Source organism: Saccostrea cucullata, unplaced genomic scaffold (assembly GCF_032062105.1).
Source record: "Saccostrea cucullata isolate Sc308-1 unplaced genomic scaffold, CSIRO_AGI_Scuc_v1 ctg6421, whole genome shotgun sequence".
NCBI lineage: Eukaryota > Metazoa > Mollusca > Bivalvia > Ostreida > Ostreidae > Saccostrea > Saccostrea cuccullata.
Window position 1 is genome coordinate 11175 of NW_026928434.1, and position 20494 is coordinate 31668.

The window sequence follows — 20494 nt, forward strand, 5'->3', positions numbered from 1 at the left end:
AATAAGTGTTCAGAGGGATTATAAACCTTAACAAAGCTCATATTTTTAAAAAAACCTAGAATGGCAACAGTTTATCACCTACTGAGTTTATTATGTCCTAACCTGATTACTGGTTACAGTTTTCATAAAGGATGTCAATAACACAATAAGGTACAGCATACTCCGATAAGGGAGATAACTCTTAATGACATAAATGTCTATCATTTCTTGTTAGATTTGCCAATTTGAAGTGTCAATAACAAAAAGTCCCAAAAATTTGCTGTTCATTATACTACTATCGCGAATCCGACTGTGGGACGTGGAGACCAGTTCTTCGGATGAGACCGTATAGACCGAGATCCCTTGTTTCAGTATAGGTACTGGCACGAAAAAGAACCCTCACTGCTAAATGGTTCTGAGTGTCGTGTAAAGAATAAAATATGCAGCTCTCCACTGGCAAGTGGTGGCATCTCCATATGAGTGATTTTTTTTTTGTTTTCACGTAATTTTTTGAGTCTGCTGCTCATAAAATTGTGAAAATATTTTCTCCTTTATAGTAACCAAACAGCTAACTGAAATTAAAGTTTTATGAAAAAAATTATCTACTGTAAAAGTACCTTATAACATAATGATTACTAATCAATTTCTAAATAACTCTAAAATTGAGTTCTCACCATTTTGATTCATTCAGGGCTATTTGTTTTTCGTTTTTCAAATGCCTGTGTAGTTTTTTTTTTCAAAGAGTGGAGGCGGAAAAGCAACCTAAGATGAAACTCTCTTGACTTCAAAAATCAGAAAATATAATCTATAGTAAGTACCAATGAACTCGCCACTTCCTATGACTTTGATGCAAAATTTCAACAATTGTCAATTTCAGAAGAACATTTAAATGGGTACAGTTTATTCCCAAAACATCATAATGTGTCATCAAAAACATTGTTCTAATATGAATAAATTGAAAAAGTACCCAACCATGATCTTCGTAAAACCAACTTTTAACAGAACTGTACTTCAATTTTTTTTATTTTGAGGGTTAAGTACACGTTATTCCAATAATTTGTATAAAAAAAAGAGGCCCATGGGCCACATCGCTCGCCTGAGTAAATTTGGTGATGCCATTCTTTAACAGATTTCCTCCTTTATAATACCTATTGTCGCCTCGCCATATCCCCCCTTCCCCATGTCACAATTTTAACAATTTAGAATTTACACTACCCAATGATGATTCCACATAAGTTTCAGCATTTCTGGCCCAATGATTCTTCAGAAGAAGATTTTCAAAGTTTTTTCCTATATATTTCTATGTAAAACTTTGATTCCCTATTGTGGCCCCGCCAAACCCCCGGGGGTCATGGTTTTAACAATTTAGAATTTACACTACCCAAGGTTGCTTCAACATTAGCTAAGCTTTCTAGACCAGTGGTTCTTGAGAAGAAGATTTTTAAAGTTTTTCCAATATATTTCTATATAAAATTTTATTCCCTGTTTTTGCCCCACCCAACCCCCGGGGTCATGATTTTAACAATTAATAATGTACACTACCCAAGAATGCTTCCACATTAGTTTTAGCTTTTCTGGACCAGTGGTTCTTAAGAAGATTTTTAAGTTTTTTCTATATATTTCTATGTTAAACTTTGATTCCCTATTGTGGCCCTGCCAAACCCCCGGGGGTCATGATTTTAACAATTTAGAATCTACACTATCCCAGAATGCTTTCACGTAAGTTTCAGTTTTTTAATCACCCCACCCTATTTTTGTCTTTTCTTGATTATCTCCCCTTATGAAGGGTCTTGGCCCTTCGCCCTTCATTTTAACAATTTAAACTCCTTTTTACCTTGGATGCTTTGTACCAAGTTTAGTTAAAATTGGCTCAGTGGTTCTTGAGAAGAAGTCAAAAATGTTATGAAAAGTTAACAGACGAACGACGACGGACAAAATGTGATCAGAAAAGCTCAATTGAGCCTTCGGCTCTGATGTGAGCTAAAGATAATGTAAGAGAAAGTGAATAACTCACGCTTTTTAAATTTTTTTTTTCAGATCATTTTGAATACATATGATTTGACTGTAATAATTTCTTAGAAAATTACAGGAAAACCTATTTGTTCAAGTAACCAGTCACTTGGTTTTATAATTTACTACTCACTGCTTATTAAAGTTTATCTGATGCCATCCCCAGTATAAACAAATTATTCTATAAACCTTCTTTTCCTTTATGGTGTTATTATATTTCCTTGGCAAATATGATTTTAAAGATGTAATTCAATAAAGAAATCAAAATAATCTGCAATTAAACCTTTTTATTGTTCACAATCTTCATTGCTCAATCATTCAAAGTTATTTGTGATGGGTTTCAACGAATATAAAAAAGGGTTACTCATTAATATTTAGAAATAACATGTTGTGTTAATAATGTAATCTGATTCAAATAAAATCGACAAAATTGAATACAAAAGTAATACTTTCCTTCAAAAATCTTTTCTTATGAGTGAAAAAGTTAAGTGTCCATCTGACAAAGTGAATTGTAATGACACAAGTCTTCAGCCAATTCATAAAAATAAAGAAAAAAGTTTTACTCTACATGTAACAAAACTACATCGGTCATGGAAAAAAAACACTATCAATCTACAATATCCGTTTACTGTGTGAAGTTGAAAGAACATGAAATACTATACTGTACTTTCTCTGCTTTAGACTGCCTTTAAAGCATCTCCGCATAAAAAAAACTACAAAAAGGCCGCAATATACTGAACCACATATATATCTGCACCAGTCAACAATAGACATAAGTCTTCAGTTTATCAAAAACTGCACGAGATGAAAATAAAACTTGAAAATAGATGAAAAAACATCAATGGACAACATAATACAAAACCCATCTTTTTCTTCTTCAATTGCTAATTCACATTACTGGAACAATTAGAGTTGTCACCAAATACCTATCAAAATATCTACATCGTATTACTTTTTTTCTGATTCAATTTTTTCCTATCAAAACATAATAATTTTTTGATTTTTGAATACATTGACAATAACCCTCAATATATATCAAGGTGACCACTTTATATAAAATAAAATGCATATTCCTTTTCACAACAGACATAAAAGTATGAGATTGAATATGTATAATTATCTAGTACACGCACATCACGCAAAAGCTGGACAACAAACTCTGAACTATTGAATTCATTTCAGGTACACACAGTGATGTTCATCTGGGAGATTGTATTTACCCTGACTGTATACATAACAACAATCAGGGAGAGGCTTTGTTTCCAAAAGAGAAATTTGTGCAACATAGGCAGCTTAATGACACCACCATAGTGCTTGACCTTTTCCCTGGAGCCTACCGCCTACCTACTGGAGCAGCGTGACACTGGCGACCCCATATGGACCAGAACTCGGTCCAGCCACCGTAGCGGAACGTTCAGGCGAATTTCAATCCAGCAGGGCATACTGGTCACAGTCTGTCTCCTGTAAGCAGAGAATTAAGGAATGACTCTATATAACTTGGCGCTTTCAAAATTTAACACAATCAGGGGAAGTTGAGTTGTTTGGTCCTGACTTTTCCTCGCACAAAATTAATATCTCAAATGAATCTTACTTTCTGTCAATATGATTCTCCTTTGAAAATTGTTCCTATGACCCAACCTAGTTTGTTTCCATAGAAAAGATAGGATGATACTTCCAGTAAAGCTTGTTTAGTATGAACACAAATATTGTGAATTCAGGGATATAGTGAAGTTATAATGGATCCCTACTTATGTAAATTTAAGGAATTCCTTGTACAGATATAGCAAAGCAATTTCATAGGTCCTAATGACTTTGTTTTAATAAAAATTTACTGAAAATGAAATAAAGAGTTCATCATGTGTACTTACCTATACTCAGCTCCCCAGCCCTTGACAAAACTCATACGAATGGTACACATCCTAGTCAGCTGGTACACAGACTCAAAGCCCTGATTGACGGACTGGGTAAGCAGCGTAGCAAACTCCAGGTTATTAAAAATCTTCAGCCTACTACCTTCAATAGAAAGCATTTACAAAATTAATGTCCAAAACTAGACTAAAGTTATTGCTGAGTCAAAAAAATACCATGGACAGTATTCTCTAATAAATCACAAAATTATAATTAAATTATAAGACCAGAACCACATGTAGCTCATGCAGCTTCAAAAATAAATTCAGAGTTCAGTAAAAGGACAATTAAGTTGAGGCATAGGATGTCATTAAATTTTCTGTTTTTTTTTTTTAAATAAAGATTCCACAGAATTATTACACATCAAATGTTCGAACTGGGTATATTTCTTTCTCATTTTTTTTTTACTTTTCAGACTCCATTTGAATTGATAGAACAAAAGTGTGGATTTACAACCATTTGTTTTAATGAACAGATATGGTGTCCTGAACCCCAAAATTCTTCTGAGACACATGATATTGTGTTTTAACGTCTCATCTGAAGGGTCTGTCCAGGCGTCCAACTGTGGGATTCAAACCAGCTATGTAGGGATAACTCCTTACTAAAACTAGAGAAAACGCTCTAACCCCTATACCATGTAAGCATCCATTCATGTATGTTGGACTCACCTTTAGGTATTTTATAGACTGTTGCTGGGGGCCAACCATGAATCTGATTACAGATGGGGCTGTGTACAAACACCTCACTCTCACTGCGGCATTCCGCAAAAACCTCGCCTCCAATATAGTACAAACGTACACCTTTACCTGTAAATATACACCCAAGATAGGACAGACGCATACCCTTACCTATAAATAGACACCAAATGTAGAACAAATGCACATCTTTGCCTACAAATACACAACCAATGTAGTGCATAAGCAAACCTTATATAAACCTATATGGCGGGGTGTCATATTTATCTTCTGAGTTAAGTTGATACTAACCTATTTGGCGGCGTGTCACCTCTATCTATACTGAGTTCTACTGATACTAACCTATGTGGCGACTGCTAAGTTCTACTGATACTAACCTATTTGGCGACGTGTCACCTCTATCTGCTAAGTTCTACTGATACTAACCTATGTGGCGACGCATCCTCTCTTTCTGCTGAGTTCTACTGATATTAACCTATGTGGCAGCGTGTCATTTCTATCTACTGTTTTCTGTTGATACTTACCTATGTGGTTGCGCGTCATCTCTACTAGCTGAGTTCTGTTGATGTTGGACAGTAGTCCTAGACAGAAGCGTTCAGGATTGGAAGGACAAGTAAATCCATCCACAGTAAGCGAGGGCTGAGAGGCATGAAATGTATCGCCGACGCGATTATTCAATTCATAGTATGTAGTAGAACACCAGTATGGAGGGTCTATATAGGACACTAGCTCAGCATCTGAAGATATCAAGATAACAGTTTGATTATTATGTCGAATAAAATATTCCTTTGGTCACCTTGTGTCATATTATTCTGTTGAAGATTTTCAGTTTCAGAGCAAAACATTCCTAACCAGTGCTTACACTGTGATGTCATCTAATGCTAATGTGACATCATTTGTAAGGCTCCTTGTGAGGTCATTTAAAACTGGGTATTAGGAATTCCTTAGTAAGAGACTATTATTTAATCCTATCAACTTGTTTTCTTAATAATGCTTTAGAAAAGTATGGACAAGTGAAGAGACTTAAAAAGCAGAATAAAAATTTTAAAATACTGTAAAATCATATATTTTCATTGGGTCAAATTTTCGTGATTTGAAGACATAATATGGATTCATGGGGTTTAAATGTCGTGGATGAAGAATTCTAGAGTAGTTATGTATGTAAAATTTTACATTTCGTGGTAGACATAATTCGTGGGTCTCTTCATACCTCGAAAACAACGAAAATTAGACCCCTACGAAAAATAGTGATTTACATTAGATTGAGCAAATCTGAATAGCGAATTTTTATTTAACGGGAAAAACATGTCTGGCACGTGTTGTATGCACATATTTCAAATTAGCATTCTTTTCTCCAATTATTCATCATTTTAAGGAGTCATCCGCGTGGCGCAGTGGTTAGAGCATCTGCTCGAGAGTCGCAAAGTAAGGAATCAATCCTTACGTCGCGGGTTCGAATCCCACTATGGGACGTGAAGACCGGTCCTTCGGATGAGACCGTATAAACCGAGGTTCCGTGTCGCAGTAGGTGCTGGCACGAAAAAGTTCCCTCACTGCTCAATGGCCCTAAGTGCTGAGTATAGAAAAAAAATTGTAGCTCTCCACCGGCAGGTGGTGGCGTCTCTATAGGAGTGAAAAATTCTCGAGAGGGACGTTAAACAACATACAATCAATCAATCATTTTAAGGAACCTCCAAGAGGCTTTTCTCTTTTGTGTCCTAATGACGCCATAAAACTTTTAATAGACAATGTTGAATGGCTGTAAACCAAAAAAAAAAAAAAGGAACAATGAAAATGCAAACACGTACGGTGTAATTGTTTTGTTAATTATAGAACTTAATGGAAAAGAAATGCTTGCTCTAGCTTTGAGTTAGTTGGATATGTCAGGGCATTTACGATAGTTTATGTTTCAAACTGTCCTTAATGTCCCTGGGAAAAGGACAATTATGTTCTATTTTATAGATCAGCCCGTAAATGGACTGATATCAATTCCTTCGCTGGGGGGAGGGTGACACAAATCAGGAGCTGTGCATTTAGAATCAAATCAAGTACCTGTCCATGAGTTAATGGTAGTAATTAACTAATAAAATCACCATATCTGCCACCCCCCCCCCCCCCCCAAAAAAAAAAAAAAAAAATTCACTGGCCCTATTTATTTTAAGTATAAAAAAGAAAGTTGTAATTTTCCACCTCTTATTCTTTCAGTATTTTACTCTAGATATCCCAAATATAAGGATCTCTAAAAGTAATTTCTTAAATTGGTACAAGATTAACTATTTGAGTCAACATGCAGCAGCAAAACAATTAGTCAGGAATTTTTTCAGCAATACAAATGTATGTAAAACCAGATACATAAAAATATGATTCTGGTAAAACATATTTCCAATATTTAAAAAAAAAGAATATATTAATCTACATCTTCCAAAAACTATTTTGATATCAATATAATAAAATAGAAAAACGGCATGCATTTAATTTGTTTTAAAAGGTACGTAAGATTTAAAATTACAATTAATAATAGTAATCAAGTTTTTTATCTATTATATAAGTGATTTTTTTATGTACCTATATCTATGGCTAGAACATATTTTTACTACGATGCACGACTGACATATGTACATGAATATGTATTTATTATTATTTTTTTTTTAATTTATTATTTATTTATTCAAATAAAATGTATTCTTTTAGTTCTTTTAGTTCTTTAATGTGAGATAATGTGATATTACGTGATTTCAGGAAAACAAAAACAGAAAGTGCAAATAACGTGTATATAAAATGTAAATCACGCCTGCTTGAACATCAATAAAAAAAATAATTAATGCATAAATTTCGCTGTCCATTGATTCTAACTATCTCCGAACCTGACCAGCAGTGTGCAATCATGCGTGAAGTGACTTCCTGATACCGTAGCATAATATTCACATATACCTTTCTTGAATGAGGTCACAGGTCATCAATGGAGTTGTGAAGTGGTCAGTGTAAGGGCTCTGAAAATTTTTGTATTTAACAACGATATATTCTCCTGTCCGGGTCAGAAATTGCCAGGTAACATCTACCCGTATATGTATTGACTGACTTTTAAATAACAATATGTGCATTACATGTATTTTACTATTTTGATTACTTTGTGACCGTTTTATTGTTTCTCTATAAGGACAACTCTGGAGCTGAGCTGCACTCAAGTTAGGTTTTGGGTTATGTCTGTGTAGTCATGTCTCTCTCAGATACGGTCCAGAGAATGGCCGAGTCAAATTCACTTATCTATGGGAACACTTCCAACCCCAGTAATAGTGACGGTGAAGTATCATTGCACTAAATTCACCCGTTACTCGTAACACAAAAGTAAGTGATCTGGATTCAGAAATAAAGACCACACGTAACAAATGCAAAGATCTTGAGTCAAATGTTAGTTCTTTGAGGTTAGTGTTTGACTCTGTGAAGGATAATGCGGAAGCGGCTAAGAAACAGGCTGAAAGTAATAAAAACTAGAGCAAAGCTCGTTGCAAAGCAACGAGTAGGTCTTCCGTCCTGTTTGACAGAAGTAACTTTCATTTCTTACAAAAATGAGTAATAACACCCAAAAATGGTTTAAGTCTTCTAAATCTATGTTAATTAATGCAAAAATAAGCCAATTTACTACTTCCGGTTAGACCGGAAGTGACGACGACAGACGGAAAATCAATTTTTATGCTCCCAAGGACAATTGTTACTCAAAACCTTGTCAAGAACGGCAAAAATACTTTTTTCCGAGTACTTCCGGTTTGGCCGTAAGTGACGTCACTGGACGTTTTTTGACAAGCCCAATAGATTAAGCTTGACATTTTGAACAACTTTGCTTCTTTGATGTATAACAAATTTTCAATACTTTTAAATATATTAGGAAAAAAATTCTGACCCCACTAGATCCCTTATTTTAGGGGCCAGTCCTTTTTTCGAGATATCATTTGAAGATCTTTTAATTTTGCACAAATTTTATTCTTCATCTTTTAACAAAATATTTACAAGTAAAAAGATATCATAGAGAAAGTTTTAGAAATTTTGAAACTCTCAATATGACTTTCAGACCATACCGAGCGTTAACGTGCAGCGTTTCCGGTGAAAGTTAACAACACAATGCAACTCTACATATGTTGCTCTATCTCCCCTATAAGTTTCATCTTTCTGTAATGAGCGGTTTTATTAAAGAGCAGCGGACAAACTGACCCTAAAAAATCACAAAACTGCCAAAATCTTCGAAACGGAAGTGACGTCATGAAAATAAAAATAGGGGTATCGAGATTTTTTAATGTTCTATCATACCTGAAAGTTTAATAAAAATCTAATGAGCTGTTTTTGAGAAATCGCGTGCACAAAATCGGTAAGGAAAAAAATAAGTAGAATAGTGAAAAAGAAATCAACGAATAACAAGAAGGTCTTCCGCTGAAGACGAGAGACCTTAATTACACAAGAGAGCACGTTCTGAACGAATAGCAGCACAAAGACAAACTGAGAGAGATCTGCAATTATTGAATAAAGAAAATGCAGAAATTAGATACTCTATCATCGTATAACACAATTAGCCAATGTGTTTGGATTAAGAAGACTTTTGTAAGTTCACAGTTTTACTATAAAGTCACAGCAAAGGTAACAAACAGTGGTACATGGTAAGTTCAACTACAAAGATCTCGGAGCCAAGATGGTGAAAGCTCACATAGTCATTGCATCACATAGGTCTCAGAGCTAAGTTCGTAAAAGCTCTCATAGTTCGTCTCGGAGCTAAGATGTTAAAAGCTATTGATACTCAGTGCGCACATCTTTTGTACAAGAAACTGCATCATAGGGTTCACATATTTATATAATAGTGTTGCATTATGCATGTACTATGCCTAAATAGTAGGCAGGGTTTGACACATGGTGCACGAGCCGGAGGCGAGTGCACTATGTGTCAAACCCTGCCTACTATTTAGGCATAGTACATGCATAATGCAACACTATTGTTATTATTATGCTGACTGTTGTAATTATTTATGCGGCAATCTATTTGACTTTTTCCTGAAAATATCGGTGCTTAAACAGCGCACCTGCAAGAACTAATTCAAAATATTCATGCTAAAATTGTTTGCATGCTTAGTTATTTTGGTTACTAGTATTTTCTCTAAATAAGTCGGGATTTTCTGTCCCAAAGCAACACATCTTTATTTTCTGTTTTGTTCGTAAGCCTTATTTGTTTGCAGACGTCGATTCTCATTGATAATTTTCTTTTACATCCTTCAATCAAGCGTCATATAAAAAAGCGTTTTAATGACCCTATAAAATCAGTTCATCTAACGATCTGTATGTAATTAGTTTGAAAGTTTGTTGTACACATTAATCTAAAGTTCCTTAGAATAATATAACTGTTTTCAAATAATATTTGTCTATTTTCTCCTTCTTGTGTCAATTGTATAAATTAAGTTTATATATTTAATAAAAATATACCAAACAGTGATCGTCTCTATGGCGTAATCGATAAGGCATCGGACTGACAATCTCATGATCGTGAGTTCGATCCCCGGCATGTGCATGGAAGAATTTTATTCAGTAAATAAAGCCGTGCACTATTTCGGCATAGTATGCTTACGCTATATAAATCCTTAGACCACTATGCGAGAATAGTAGGGTATGGGTTATATAGAGACAAACTGACAGGAAGCATAATAATTGGTAATAGCAATTAGTTAGTTAGAGTGTCACTTCATTAATATTAATATTGTCCGCCCCTCACTGAAGCTCTGTCTCCCATCTCCTTATAGGATACGGCAATGTCCTCTGTTTACATTAACATTTGCATTTTGCACATTCTTCAGTTAATTGGATGGCTGCAGGTTTGCACAAAGTCTGATTGGAAGTGTCAATGTTCGAGAACAACACATCGTAAAAACTAATTGTCCGTCAAATGAAGACGCTCTGTTATTGCATTCTATCTCCCAGAGTTTGTAAACAAGTTCGTAGTTAAGATATGATTGTCCGTCGCTCTACGCACTGATAGTATCAATTATAATTCATAACACAATATTGAACTATAGATAAATGTACTGTACAAATTAATATATCAATTAAACTTATAATCTATACGCTCATTCTGTTACAATCGACCTAAAAGCCATATCCTTTAGAGACAATTTAGTGTTTTCAGGCATTCCAGAACTTAAAGGAGAGGACACAGAGGAGGTTCTGCAACTTTTTCTTTACAATTTAAAGAAATTTAAGATTGGCTACGAACTTTCATTTGAACGGTCCACAGGATGGGAAAGACCCAGAAATATTGTTGCAAAATTCACATATTTCAAGGACAAGGAATACTTTAGAAGCAAAGCGCCACATAGACTCCATGGATGTAACATTTGGGTAAATGAACAGTTCCCAGTAGAAATCGAGAAGAGGAGGGAAAAAAAATCTACCCCGTTATGAGACAAACGAGATTAGACAAATGTACAACCAAGTTAGTCCGGGATGTGCTATATATAAACGGGAAAGAGTAAACACCTCAATCTCTACTGATAACAGAGCTGACGGAAGAAACAACATCCTACATATCCTTCGGGCAGAAATCACATGGAAATAGGTGGAATCAAATCAGCAAACACCTAGGGGCGAACGACCATCCCAGAAGCCATCCAGACCGCACTGACGCCTAGGGGGCGCAGGAGAGCAGACGTACTTCCACAAATTGTGAAGACTCTTTACTGACATCTGATCTAACGGAAAACACTTTGAATTTTCTATCTTTAAATGTCTGTGGAATCAAAAACCGTCTCAATTATACCGAAATTAAAGAATTTATTACCCAATACGATATATCAACTTTCTCTGAAACAAAGATAGATAATTCTGATGAAATTGATATTCCAGACTATACAACATTTATGAAAAAACAGAAATAAGCTTTCAAAAGTAAGATCGGGTGGATTGATATTAGCAGTTCGTGATGAAATCATTAAGGTAGGATTCTTCTCTGGTTTCTGACTAGATGAAACATTCAAAGTATATTTGCTTATATGTCTTATATATTTAGGTATAAGGGATTTAAAAGACCATATTATTCTTTCCTCATCACAATTGTACAACTTTAAATGGTTCACTGCGCTTGAAAACTAACAGGTACTATATTTTTGGCGGAATGGTGGCGTATGAAAATATCTTCTGCCTCTTAAAATTATAATAGAACAATGAATTTAGTTATAATTTTTACACAATCAAAGACTTGAAGCAATTTTCAAATGTCCATAAAAAATATTTTTTTCTCTCTTAGTAAACGATCAAAACTTTTTGTTTTTGTATAATTTTGTACATTTATAAGACTACTTTATTATATATGAAAATAAGAAAAAAGTTAAATATAGAAAGCACATGAAAATAACTTATATATCCTAAAAATTAAGAAAAAAAGAGAAAATTTGGATTAGCCAATATCCAGTTAAGTTAAATTATCTATATAAATTTGGTAACATCATGCTATAGACCCGATATAGTAATATCTTTTTATGCAAAAAGAACAATCTTTAAACTTCTAAAATAGAAGAAAGCATCACATGATTGGCAGCAGTATTTTTTTATTCATAATGTCAAGGAAAAAGATAATGACCTTGACCTGACCTTGCCTCTAATATACGGTCAAAGTTAATCTCACTGATACTATCACTTACTGATATTGTCTTCTTGATTCTGTGAAAATTTTATCAATTTTTAAATACAAGAAATATGAGAAGAATCCTACCTTAAGTATATAAAGATTGTAAATACTGATTGCAAATATGTGCTCTTATTTAAGTTATAAATAAGTCACTTTTTCAAACATGTGAAGATTTGATCTGCGGAGTTGTGTATATACTACCTGAATCTATTAAATATTCTTGTACAGATTGTTATAAAGAAATTGAGCAAGAACTCATCGGTGTTTCAACAGACAAAAACATGTATGTTTAATAGGAGATTTTAATGCTAGAGTACGGAATTTAAAGGCTTATTTTACTGCAAATATTTTTTGACACATGTTAACCATTCAGGTGCATTTGAAGCCTCTATGTTATCAAGGGCTTTTATTTTTGAAAAATATGATATTCCTTTGCTAGATAGCTCTGTTGAAGATACAATTGCCAACAATTTTGGCTATAAATTAAAAGATTTCTGTAAAAATAACGCTTTGTATATTGTAAATAGTAGATTCGGTACCGACAAAAACAAAAGGTTGTGTTACTTGTAAAAGCAGTAGAACTGTGGATTATTTTATTGCCAGACTGGTGTAAACAATTTTTAACTTTTACAACATTTTGAAGAACACAAGTTCTGTGATCTTTTTTCCCGATGTACATAATCCATTGTCTTTTTCTATGTCCACCTGTCCAATCTCTAAAAAAAAACGTCATGCGTGAAAACCAACCAGGTGTAAAGTTATGGTGCCCCGATAGGGAAGCCGAGTTCTGTAATAACATTGATATTTCAGCTCTGAAGTCAATTGAGTGTAACCTTATCGAAATGAATAATAATGATATTTCAAGCACTGATATTATCGCAAATCTTGCTTCAAAGTATGCACTTGGACTGATATACTGATGCGTTGAGTGACAACACTGATGAATCTGACTGAAATACAGTTGCGAAATCCAGCAAAGAATGTGATTGGTGCTTTTCTATAGGCCCACCCACTTTCTCATGGAAACAGCTGTAAGCAAGTGGCAGGCCTCTACTTACTAAGCGAAGTATATATTGGACTTACCAGGTATGTAATACCTTATTAAATTATTGTGAGTGTGGGTAACCTGTATAATGATCTTGATTTCTTCAAGTAAAATCCGATTTAGGACTAGCAGAAGGCGACTTAAAAATGATACACGGTACACCCGGGGCATTTTTTTGCGATTGAATAACAGGGCCGTTTTAACGTATTTTCTTCAGTACATCAATGAAAGTAAACGTACTTAAATTTGAAAAATGTATTAGTGATATTAATCATTTTATATTGAACATATGGATAATATTCGCCTTTACAGTAAAAAGTGCACTGCATGAAAAAAAACCGCACAAGGATTTCGACTTTTTTCTGATCGCATGTTTTAATACTGCCATGACGACCGTTAAAATAGCAGTAGCACTCACACATTTGAAACATGGTATTATTAACAGTCATGACAACAAAACAGTAAACTTTTGAATAAATCCAATTTTTAACCACATATGAATATATATATTTTTTTTCATCATGTGTTCCGGTATTATCTGGGTATGCTTTTTACGTAAGTAGGCGGTGCAACACCGAAAATGAAAAATGCCGTGAATAGAAAATCGTCAGAATTACATGTACAATAAAATGAAAATAGGTGTGTCATCGAACGCTATAAACATGTACAGTCTGTGAAAGGAATATATTACGTGCTAAAAAAGTGATTTTATGGTTTGTTTGTTTGTGTTTTTTGTTCAAAAAGTCACCATCCGTTTTCGACAATCACAAGGTCGTTGGACGCTTTCCAACTTAAATAGGCAAAGGATACTGAACGAGATTGGGCGGGTCCTAATCAACCAATTAAAATGCTTGTTTTATAGAATGAAACCCGTGATTCAAATTGTTCAATTGTCAAATCCTATAGTGTCAACACTCAAGGCAAAGCTATTTCGGCCGCAGTGTAATTAATACTTTCAGGCGAGATTTGCGATAATAAGGTAGAAAAAGATATTATGTAATATTTCTATTAGATCAGCCCAAGAAACAATTGGAATTCCTTCAACAGGTCAATATTCAAAAAGAAAAAAAAATAAAACAAACCTTTGGTTTAAGGTTTCGTCAAAGTGCAAAACATGCAAAATGATATAGAATACATTTGAACAGTATTTTCACAAACCATTCTACTAAGAACTCTGAAACTTTTAAATCAATAAGATTATTTAAAGCTTTTTCAAACTGTATGTAGTATCTATCGATGTTGGTAATCCGGAAATATCATTATGTGTACATGTTTGGTTTTACTATTAGCTTTATGTTGACCGGAAGTAATGTAATAAAAATGAGTCCGTGTATTGGAACCATGTGGTTGTTCTTTATCAGCCAGAAAAAATTGGCCATCCACTGAGAGGCCAACATTACACTGTATACTTACTTATACGTGAAATTTAGAGAAATAAAGAAAATACATTGATATATGCACAAAATAAGGCATTAATTTTGAAAAAAATACTGAAACCTGCATTTATTTCGTAGAAGGCTCTCATATATGCCATAAGATAGTTGGCCCTTTTTTAGGTTAAGTAGGGTGAGTTTTTCGTGTAAAATGTCTGACAGCGAGGTAGACTGTAAAAATAAACATCAACCCTTATTTAAAAGTCACACCATTTTGAGAAGAATTTGAAACGGGGTTATCAGCGTATTTAGGTAATCAGAGGAAGAATGACGTGTCAAGTGAGCTAAATCCTGACTCTCTATTGCTTAAAGAAAAGGCAAATTAAACTGATCATGTTTTCACGACGAAATTCTTTTTAGATTCCCTCTGAAAACTCACCTCAAGTCCAATTAACATTCTAGCATGTTTTCAAAAGTGAAAGTAGAATAAATTCATCCGCAGATTCCTACCACACGCATTGATTTAAATTTCATTTAGATTAATTAAAACTTATAAAATATTGTTCACAGTATTAGAAAAACACAAATTTATAATGTAATTTTGCTTTCCACAAAGGTACGACAAGGTTCAGATGAAAGCACTTCCGGTTACAGGTGTGGCGGTCAGCCGGGTGCCAGATAGCTTAGTTGGTAGAGCACCTGACCGGAGTTTCAGGGGGCCCGGGTTCGAATCCCGGTCTGGTCCGCTGCATTTTCTCCTCTCCCGTTACATTTGGTGCCGTGCCATGCCCTGGAATTGACAGGTGAAAGACCTGCCAGGGATGAGCCTGGGTTGGGGTCTTTGGAGGGCCAAAGACCTTTAGGGAGGGAGGAATGTGGCGGTCAGCCGGGTTCGATCGCCGGTGACCAGATAGCTCAGTTGGTAGAGCACCTGACCAGAGTTTCAGGGGGGCAGGGTTCGAATCCCGGTCTGGTCCGCTGCATTTTCTCCTCTCCCGTTACACAGGAAAAGAGGCTGATCTCTCATCTGATGTAAACTTTGCAGATTTCCAGTGGAAGAATGTCAGTACAAGGTAGTGGCTTGTTTTTTTATCTTACATTTAGCAAATTGAAGTATTTAAACTGTGTTCGTCGGAAATCAAAAGTGTATATTTTCTAGGATCATGGTTTATAATGTTGACCGCTCCTAGTCAACACATGAGTGTTTTGTGTAATAATACTCATCTACTTTTTTATGTTTTCGTATTTTAAAATGCATATAAAGGTATGCAATGTGTACACAAATTAAAGATATTGAATATTAAATTTTATTTATGTCAATTATTGAACAAATTTGTATGGAATATAGGAAGGAAACGTAAATGTTTGCATGCTGTAAGCATGGGGAGTAAGAAGAAAACATCGCGCGTACTTGGTAAAGGAAAAGGTATTCACCAGAAGTATAGGAAGGAAAACACCTTGGAAGACCAAAGTATGTTTTGATTAAACCTTATAAGACAACTGGACGAAATCTTAAAATCAGAATTCATTTAAGTTATGGACAAAACTTTCAGTTGCTACTTGCCAAAATCTTTCAGGTGCAACTCGTCAAAAGTGTTCATATACCCGGTATTTCAAAAGTAATAAGTAACAACCACATCATAAGATTTCAAATAAAGAAAGTAAAAAAATGTTTGTCCTGATGGATACCGTCTTGTCAACCTAACAAGCTTGCAAAATCATGTGAATGAAATTGCATTACAAGCATGTCTGTGTAGTGATGCTATTGCCTTTGGATCAAATGGTGAGGCACCAATAAATGTACTGACAGAGAACAGAAGCCTTGGCCTAGCAAGTGCATTTGCTGTGCAGTGCAATGGATGTAAAAAAAAACAGTTTAAGTTTGAAACAAGTCCTCGCATTCCAGGTTCACAGAGGTACAGTGTATATACAGCATTATGAAATTTAGAAAGGTTTAAAGAGAACCCTCAATGCCAAGAAAAATCATCTTATTTTAAAGTTTTACCTTTTGAAGCTTGCTTTACCTCTGAAAAAATCTATAATTTCCTTTCCTTCACTAAGAATTGGTAACAAATAGTATTTTGCTACATCAGTACAGCCTCATTCAAGATTAGGAGGTCACGTAATGGGTCAATTCTGATGGAACTATAAAACCACCGTGGTATTTACAGTTGTTCAAGTAAAATAACACAATGATAAGGGATGTGAATACCAGTGCACAGGTTTACATCATGCATCCTTTAGACCAAATTAAAAAAATAGCCTTGTTTCCTGCTACCCGCCTACCCTATTTTTTGCACCCGACCCTGAGGGTTTTTTTTTAGCTTTCGGGGAAAAATGGAAATTGCAGGGATTTTATGTTCCAAAAGTGAAAAGACATATACTCAAATTGTATTTCATGAAATATATATTTAAAATCTGGACTTTCATAAAATTCCACTCGAGTTGTGCATCAAAAGACATGGAATTTCAATTTAAAAAATATGTTGACCGAGCTATGACATGTTTAATTTGGTTTTGTAGTAGTTCATGTCCCAAAAATACCGTTGGAAAAAATAAAACGAAAAAATAAAATAATTTTCCTACCTACCTACCCTTTTTTTCAGGCTGGTAGCTGGAAACAAGACTATTATTTTTTTTGGGCCATACTTTTTGATGTGGCAGAAGAAAATAGGGTCTAAATATACTATATCATGCTCTAAGATCATTTAATATCATTATTCAAGCATTCACATTCAGTGCATATTCAAATTTTGCAACTTATTGAGATATAGATAGTTACACAATATTCACATGGATTATAAACGAACAGATTTCCTTAAAGTCCTCTTCTCAGATATAGCACTGAAACATCTCGTTATGTGAAAACATCACAGTATGATACTAATTCATATTTGAAAGAAATCATGGACCTGGAGGTTTAAAAGTTGTGTTTTTTTAATTACATGGGAATATATAGGATATTTTAAAGAAAAATGAGAACATTAGGGTGCAACAAGAAAGCATATTGATATGTAATATTTCCCATATCATGCACATTTTCTGAATTCCTGATTATTTTTATACAAATTATGAATACTTGATATGGGATGGGGATAATATCAGGGATAAAATAGTACATGCTTTTAATCATATTCTCCAGAATAGCAAGGCAACATATAACGGATAAACCATTCTGCTATTCATAATCCACATGTAGTGTAGATTGAATTTTGGGTAAAGCATAACCCTTAGAGAAAAAGCTAAGTTAGGACCATAACATGGTGTCAGAATTTGTTTTTAGATTTTGAGAAAATATTTTTAACAATCATATAAGGAACAAGAGGAATCAGGTGAGCATTGAAGCTCTTGGGATTCTAGCTTTGTCAAAGATTAGCTAAGACAACTTTACATAGATCCATATGATAAGGGTTCTTTGAATGTGAATTTGTTGTTTAACTTCGGAATCCGTCTGTAGAATTTTTCACTCATATGGAGATGCCACCAATTGCCGGTGTAGGACTACAAATTTATACCTATACTTGACACTCAGGGCCATTGAGCCGTGAAGGATCTTTTTTGTGCCAAAACATATTGCAAAACTAGACCTTCGTTTATACTGTCTCAAATGAAGGACTTGTCTCCATGTCATGCATTGGATTCGAGCCAGACACGTAAAGATCAGTTCCTTACTCTTCCACATCTCCAGAACTGATGCTCTATAACCACTGCGCGGCACAGGTTCTTTGTCAATCCATGTAAAAGGTCCTTTGTAGATAATAAACATGTACCACAAATTTATATTTATTCATACAATGAGTTCAGAAGAGTCATTTCTATAAGATGAAACTTTAGCAACGTTTACGCCAAATACATGTTTACATTTTACTTCGAACACGTGGCTCAGATAAAACTTTAGCAACGTTCACGCCAAATACATGGTTACATTTTACTTCGAACACGTGGCTCAGGTCAATGTATGATCAAGTCAATGGAGTGCAAAATTGAAAAAAATGTTCTTATTAACATAATACAAATATAAGAAACTATGAAAGATGTCATGGGCGTTTTTAATTTGTTGTTAACTAGAAAAAAATACGCTTAATAAAATGTAGTTAGTGTCAAGTTCAGAACACCAGCGCTTCAAAGGTAAGGACATCGAGCAGCATCTCTTATGCGTAAATTAATACCACGCGGAAAAAATTACTTCTACAGTATTACTTACAGCAATTAAGTTTTCTCAGCAATTGTTGAAAGAAAATCAAATATTACCGATGAAAAAATTGAATAGCTGGCTAAATTAGTATATTGGACTAATAGTTAATACTGTACAGAGGTAAGCTAAGGATAAAGTTTACACCTTTAAAGCCGCTTCATCCGAAACAGGCACATATTATCTTAAACAATAAAAGTATGTCATTACATAGATAATATATAAAAATTAGTTATAAGATTGATTTAATAGTTTATTACAACAATCCTTACATGGAAAACATAGACCAAAAACCTTGTTGACAAACAGCAGTTCCTGACAGGAAGTTAAGATCTGTTTTGAAGTCACCTTTGAAAAAATACTTTTATCGGTTATATCTAATCATGAAGAGAATTCAAACCCGGGTTTTTTTTCCATTAGTAGAATCCTAAGTCATGATATATCTTTTAAAAATTAAGAAATTAGCTGAATATAATCCATAGTAATTTTTATATTAATATGCATATTTACAGAATGAAGGAAAATCAGATATTTTTAAAGATTTTTTGTAAAGGGAGTTTAGTAACGAGGGCTAGAATATTGCCCGTGTACACTTTGTTGTGGAAAAAATGCTCGGGTTTGTTCTTCATGAGTTATACATGTAAGCGATAAATTTAATTTTTCGAAGGTGATTTCACGCAATGTAAACAAAGGATTATTTTTTGTGTGACATAACAAAAATTATTTTTTTTAACTTTTGAATTTTGATATCTTTAAAAAGAAAAAGACTTTGGGGATATAATTTGACAAAAGTTGAAATAATTCATGGACAATTATTTTTCAAGAAGAAAAACGAATATCTTTTTTAGCGATTAGAATCGGACCAAGCGGCTTTAACATTTTGATATTTTTTTTCAAAAGTGTTTTACTTTATAAGCAACCTTTAATTTTCTTTTTATTGAATTGCAAAAAAATTAAGAATTTAAGACCTGTTCTAATAAGTTTCTTTTGCAAGCCAATCACAAATTTACTCTTTTTTGTCTAAAAATACAATTTCTATTTTTCACAAATTTTGTAATTTTTTTCATTTATATGGAGAATGGGTCATATCAAAAAAATAATATTCTCAAGATAAGATTTTGCAGACCTAAATCCTTTTCATCTGATAAAATCGCCAAGTACCTCAGAACATAAAAGAGCAAAACTCAGTATCCATAGACGCCTGTACTTACCAATAGGGGTTCTCGGGGAATGGGCATCTACTCCATCTGAAAAAGACATTTTTATCAATAATATGTGATGATGCTGTAAACTATCAATCTATAACTGCACAAAGAGCTAAATTCTAACGTTTTATACATCCAATTTGATTGCATTGTGGAAATTGTTTCCTTTATTCTAAGTGCTAATTTTTTTGATTTACGTGAGCGTTGTCGTTAATGTCAACATGGCCATAGTCAAGGACGATTTATTCTGGAGTCTGTGTATACTCTTATTTACGATATTTGTTGACTTACACAACATTCGATGAGTTTTTATAAGTTTATTAATTGTTTTAATAACTTTAGTTGAATTTTATCGATATTCATCTCGATTACGTTTCTTTACGGCAGTATTCCTACGCGTACATATTCCTACGCGGTACATGAATAACGGATT

General features: G+C 34.1%; 1 protein-coding gene across 1 annotated transcript; it reads right to left on the reverse strand.

The window, feature by feature from the left end:
• Positions 1 to 3295: 3295 nt before the first annotated feature.
• On the reverse strand, positions 3296 to 20116 carry LOC134277559 (mothers against decapentaplegic homolog 3-like). Its single transcript, XM_062759886.1, has 5 exons — positions 20068 to 20116; positions 5117 to 5329; positions 4566 to 4703; positions 3858 to 4002; positions 3296 to 3450 (listed from the first exon to the last, which is right to left on the reverse strand). The coding sequence occupies exons 1-5, from the start codon at positions 20114 to 20116 to the stop codon at positions 3330 to 3332; spliced, it is 666 nt and encodes a 221-aa protein (XP_062615870.1). The 3' UTR covers positions 3296 to 3329.
• Between the last annotated feature and the right edge of the window lie 378 nt (positions 20117 to 20494).